Source organism: Salmo trutta, chromosome 24 (genome assembly GCF_901001165.1).
Source record: "Salmo trutta chromosome 24, fSalTru1.1, whole genome shotgun sequence".
Classification (NCBI taxonomy): domain Eukaryota; kingdom Metazoa; phylum Chordata; class Actinopteri; order Salmoniformes; family Salmonidae; genus Salmo; species Salmo trutta.
In genome coordinates this window covers 15,235,477-15,241,542 of record NC_042980.1, presented here as the reverse complement: position 1 = coordinate 15,241,542, position 6,066 = coordinate 15,235,477, and the positions used below count along the sequence as shown (strand labels likewise).

At 38.1% G+C, this 6,066-nt stretch overlaps 1 protein-coding gene across 1 annotated transcript; it reads right to left on the bottom strand.

The window, feature by feature from the left end:
* hoxd11a (homeobox D11a) lies at positions 1–2,289 on the bottom strand. The gene is made up of 2 exons (XM_029711186.1): positions 1,454–2,289; positions 1–773 (listed from the first exon to the last, which is right to left on the bottom strand). Exons 1-2 carry the CDS (start codon positions 2,070–2,072, stop codon positions 541–543), a joined length of 852 nt encoding a protein of 283 aa, XP_029567046.1. The 5' UTR covers positions 2,073–2,289; the 3' UTR covers positions 1–540.
* Positions 2,290–6,066: the final 3,777 nt, after the last annotated feature.

Here is a 6,066-nt window from a genome sequence, read left to right as displayed (position 1 = left end):
TTACATTTGCCATGTGTACTTTATTTTGATATCACATAACCACAATATACATCACATGCGTCTACTAAATGCATACACAATTCTACTATTATAAATGACTTATTGTAGTCTACTTGATTGATTCATCTACTCAAAGTACGCGTTGCTTACTGCAATATTTTAGAATCCACCAAACGCCACCATGTAAACGTAAATAAATTAAAAAAGATATGCATAGCCTAGAGATGATAATGAATTAGTATAATGATATACAAATGGACATTATGACGAGGTCTCCTGGATGATTTCTTCACTGGATTGAATCTTATTTTAAACAACAGGATTCATGTGTTCATTGAGGTAAGTATTTAAGTGGCAGATGCCAAGAGCCTTGCATAGATAAATCCAGCCTGTTTGCAATGTTCATTATGCTGTGCGGTGTTTCACCTTCAGTTGTTTTGATAGATTATGAGATGTGTCCCCCCCCCCCCCAAAAAAAAAACCTCTTTATTCAATCTGTTGTGAAGCATTTAGCAACTATTGACTCCAAATGCGTAGGGTTCAGAATAAGGGATTCCCAGTGAAATACTGAAGCCGGTCCCGGTTGAGCTTTTTCTCTTTCATTCTTCTGTTCTGGAACCAAATCTTCACCTGTCGATCTGTCAGGTTTAACATCCTCGACAACTGGAGCCGCTTCTCCTTGTTTATGTACACGTTGAAAAAGAATTCTCGTTCAAGTTCTCGGATCTGGTATTTGGAGTAGGGGCATCTCTTTTTTCTGGACTTTGAAGAACCTAAACAAAGACAAAACACTTTATTCACTACAAATATGTAGTACAATGTAGTTCAGATCAAAGTTGGCTCCCTGCTAGTCAGTAAAGAACATAATTAACAAGTTAGCCGAGTAAAAAGAGCATCGTCCCGCATGCATCCACAAACACACAAGCAGATATGCTCGTGCACGCGCGAGTGAGCGCGCGCGCGCACACACACACACACACACACACACACACATTTTCAGTCCATGTCTGTCCTACACGGTTATTCTTGAAGTTATAGGTAAACCATTATTACGCAGCCAAAGAAAACCTCTTCCCATAGCCTAGGCCTATAGCCTACGTAGGCTATCCTCTATCTCGAATATTACGGCATTGCCTACCTCCCTGTTTATATCATTATTTTATTACTTTGTAAATGCATTGTCATAAACAAATAGGCCTAATGAACATGCTTGCACTGTAATTTACACCATGCAAGCGAATCCGAGAACTTTAATTAATTCAGAAAACACTACACATCAGAAATATTGCAGTACAGCTCACCTAAACTGCTTTCCCATCGTAAATATTTTAACAACAGAAAAGTAAATCTTATTGGGGTATATAAAACCTTTGCATGCTTATAAAGGGGCACATAAAATCGGACCGACAACAGTAGAGGACTTACTATAACCCCATTTAATGCTTATACCTACTTGGGCCGTTGTTCTTGTCCCCAGCGCAGTTTGATATCGAATAATCCTCTTCGTCTATGTGCTCAGTTGGGTCTCGTTCAGACTCCTCAGATGCAGGCCTATCTGAAGTCTGTTTATTACATGCAGCATCTCCGGGGAGACTGGAGTGTGTCTTTTGTTTTGAGTCGTCGGGGTTGGGCTTCTCAGAGTTAACAGTCTCTAAGAACTGATCGAACCCTTGTGGAAGAACCCCATTTCGGCCGACATTTGTGAAGAAATTGCATGGCGAGCTCGTACGGCCGTGATGGCCGTACAAGGAATCATTTTTGAATATCATTTCCGCCCTGTTCGACGACTGGATTAAGTCTCGGTGCATTATCTCGTCCGTTGAGTAGTAAGAGGCGTAATTGCCCCTGTAATGCCATTTGTTTGAGTGATCCAGTCCATAGTCTCTGAAAGACACTTCTCGAACAGGTTGGACTTGAGCTATGTTGGAAGAATAAGGAAAATTTATTTGACACGAAGTAGTCTGGGGTAAAAACGAGGAGACCGAAGAAAAATCAGGCGCCGAAACGTAATATGTACAACTCGGTAAATACATATTTGACGCACAGTTGCCACGCTCATCGTACTCCGCCATCTCTCCCCTTCACCCTTTTGCTATAGCGAAATAGAATTGGCAGCTTGAGTGTGTTAAACTTTGTCTATCTATTGCACCATAGGCGCGTGGAAAGGACCCGCGAGGGAGAAAAAATCGGAAACGTAGTCTGACGTGCAATTCATCTTTATCGATTCTCGAGGTAATTGTGTCATGTGATCCGGTTAAGGAATTACCATATATCAATATCAGTCATTAAGAACTGTCTAGAGCAACTCATGTGAGCGCACACGACAGTTCATTGGTTGCCTGGATTCAGAAGCAACTCCTATGTAGATCTGCGCTCGCCCTCCGAAATAGACATTACTAAACAATCCCTGAGATATTTCATCAATGGGTTATTGCAATAGTATTCGAGTTATAGAATGTCAAACCCACAACTTTGTATGTATTCCATGCATGCCCTATATGTGCGCACTATTATGAGAGTATGACATGTATGCATCATGGTAGTTGAATACATATTAAGAAATATTTGTAGTTGACCTCCCCTTGGAGTCCAAGTTAAAGGGCACAGAATGTTCCCTCGTGCACAGTCTACTTCGCATCCAAATCTATACTCACAAATTGAACATTAGGCCTACAATTACGCACAAGTTACGCGCGTAATAACTTGGACAGATAGATAAAACAAAAGTACATTTTTAACGCTCGTGCCTCAACATGCAAACAAATGCACAACATGGACCAAAATATTCATATTCACAAACCTAATCTCAAATTATATTTCATAATCCACATAGGCTACCACAAACACAGAAAAGGTGAAAGATAGAAAAGAAAAACATGAAGAGAACGAAAACAAGAAAGAGAGACATATAAAGACAACTTAATTATAGAGAAGGATTAGGACTATGTGGGGGAAATATACTTTTCTGATTTCAATATCAACTATATTTTGACTCGCTTCCATTATATTTCCAGGCCCTATATTGACTCCGAGCATTCATATTTTTGGTGTTTTCCGATTTCAGAAAGATATCCAGGCCTAACAAAGAGATACATGGAAATTCTTTACCTGGTTGTTCGCCCCAAATCCAGAATCGTTCATTTTCCTCGTACATATGTAATTAGTGGTTCTCCAGATAAGATCTTCCCAAATGTAAATTAAAAATAGAAGCGTCATCAGCATGATTGGCTGCAGGAAGGCTTTGCACTGCCAAGTACAAAACATCTCTGCTGGCTTTGACCGTCTGCGGTCTGAGACGATGTGCACCAAGCAATCACCAATAACGTCGGCACTCAAATCATTTTATTGCACAGACAAAAGGAAGTGTTGTAGTTTAAGTGTATCTTGTAGCTGTTGGAGGAAAAAAACACTATTGTGGGTGGCGATTACTTTGTGCTTTGGACATTTTGAAACCGTAGCCTGAGATATGTCTAGCCTACTTTAAACAGTGTTTTAGAAGATAGGTCTTCAGGACTTTCATTTTCAATTTACACCATTTTTCACTTTACGCATAGAAATACATATGCCTATTAAATAATATAAATAACGTGAAAGGGAAGTAAACAGTATAGCATTCACCATAGCAAATCCCTAACTAATTAGATCTATAATTGTGGGCCCAGCGTCCCATGTTCTATTACATCCATAGTATTATTTGCACGGATGAAAATCTACACATAACCTCGACAGGCCCAGGTTATTTTGTAGTTGAACAGGAACACAATACTGAATTATTTTTTGGGGGCACTAAAAGTAACATATTTAGATCCTCAAACACACACGAAAAGCATAGTAGGCTATATCATATATAAATAACCCTGCGCGCAACCCGGAGAACAATAATAACACATGTTGTTTGAGCGTTGCTGTTTGGACTGAAAAACTTGGCCCAAATGCAAATGTTTTTGTAATGACACGTTTTCCCCTCAGTCTCCCCGAAATGAGTTTAGCTCGTGTTATTTTTCTATATAGTATACTACAGTGAAATATCCTCAATCTTAAACACACAATGAATGTGAAAAAACACTTGATTATATTATCATTATTTCTATTAACCTTTCAGTGAAAAATAAACCGTGAAACACACGAGTTAATACAAGGTTAAAAAGTAATTACGCACAAATTACCCACAAAGAATTCCCAAAAACTAGGAGCTACACAATGAGCAGAAAGTACTGTACATGCTACCCATGTACTAACTATATCAAAACAACATCATCTAGTCCTATACTACCAACAGTAGCATAATGCAAAAGAAATGCCATTGGCAATGAATCCAGGTTGGCTGACAACGCAACAACGAGTAACCTGCAAAACGGTCCTTATAGACAAAATGGGCGATTTGGGCCTTGTTTTCACGCCCGTCTCATGCGCATGTGTCATCAAATAGATAGATTCCTTCTTGCAAATACCACGTCTTTAAAGCACACAAAAACCAAAATAATTTGATTGTTGTTGTTTTCATGCCAATATGAGTTTGAGTGCGTATTTTGCAACACAAGATTACACACTAACTTGACCTTAACTTTGTTTTGGCGCCCTTCTATCTTGAGAGCATGAGCAGACGTCATCTGGCAGAGTTCTCATAAAAATCCCTTGCTGGACCAAAAAGCCACACCATTCCCCTTTGATCGCTTTAAAACAATGGGATTGTAAACTAGCAAATATAATTTCAGAGTCATAAGGTAAATAACAGAACATTAAACAACAAATGTTTAGCTATAGGCCATTCTGAAGCATTTCAAGCGCTTGTGTGCTTTGGGATAATGCTAGATTTTAGCCTCCTGAGTCCCTGATAGCCAACCAGAGATGACAATATATAAATATATAAATATATAAAGTAAAAATACTTTAAAGTACTACTTAAGTAGTTTTGGCGGGTATCTTTACTTTACTATTTATATTTTTGACAACTTTTACTCTGCTACGTTCCTAAAAAAAAGTATGTAGGTTTTACTCCATACATTTTCCCCGACACTCAAAAGCAGTCCTTACATTTCGAATGCTTTGAAGGATCTAATATGGCAGACTCTTTAAAAACAAATGCTTAATTTGTAGATGATGTCTCAGTTTTGAAGTGTGCCCCTGGCTAAAAGTAAATTAGAAAAACAAGAAAATCGTCCCATCTGGTTTCCTTAATATAAGGAATTTGAAATTATTTATACTTTTACTTTTGATAGTTAAGTATATTTTAGCAATTGCATTTACTTTTTATACTTAAGTAGGCTATATTTAAAACCAAATAGTCTACTTTTAGAATTTTACTCAATTAGTATTTTACTGGGGGACTTTCACTTGGGTCATTTTCTATTGAGGTATCTTTACTTTTACTCAAGGATGACAAATTGGTATTTTTTCCACCACTGAATATATCCTTGAAGTTACTCCCTCGAAAACCCCAAAACCATTTATACATTTAACAATCAATGAATTCATGTAAGTAGGCTATTAAATTGAATATTTACAAGCAAACAAAATGGTAAAGATCATAGGCTAATGAGTGAGAGCGATCATATTCAGTAAGTAGTCAATTACTGTAGGTCTGTTTCGGAATAGCCTAGCCTATATGTGTCGATGTGCCGCTTGAATAAATAGATCATACAAACATGTAATCGTAGCAGTAGGTTCTGCGGTATACTAAGTGGAATCCACATAGGCCTAACTATGCAGTAAATTATACCCTACGTGTACGTGCTGGACAGATATGATGAAATAGCACCACAAGTGTTATAGTGGCATTTTGAGCAATGTATGTAGCCTCAAATGTCTACACAAATGTGCACATGTACATGTACACCAAGTCGTCATGGAATTGTATGCATTGATGTAAAATATGTAGCTTTTCGAAATAACGTCGATACCAATATCACACTTGATATGTGCCAGTAAACTGTTCTAATTATTCATAAATTGGACCCCCCAATGCAGTTATAGGCCTACAGAGAATTCTAGAGCCACCCAAGTGCTTTGAATGCAGCAGAAAAATGGAGGCTGCATTATGCACCATTACGCAAACACACCAAAAAA

What these genes read in the sequence shown, in the direction of transcription:
- hoxd11a (XM_029711186.1), bottom strand. Translation starts at nt 2,072, where the DNA reads ATGGCGGAGTACGATGAGCGTGGCAACTGTGCGTCAAATATGTATTTA. An exon ending in GGACAAGAACAACGGCCCAA is followed by an intron (nt 774 to 1,453) that starts GTAGGTATAAGC and finishes GTCTTTGTTTAG; the next exon opens with GTTCTTCAAAGTCCAGAAAA.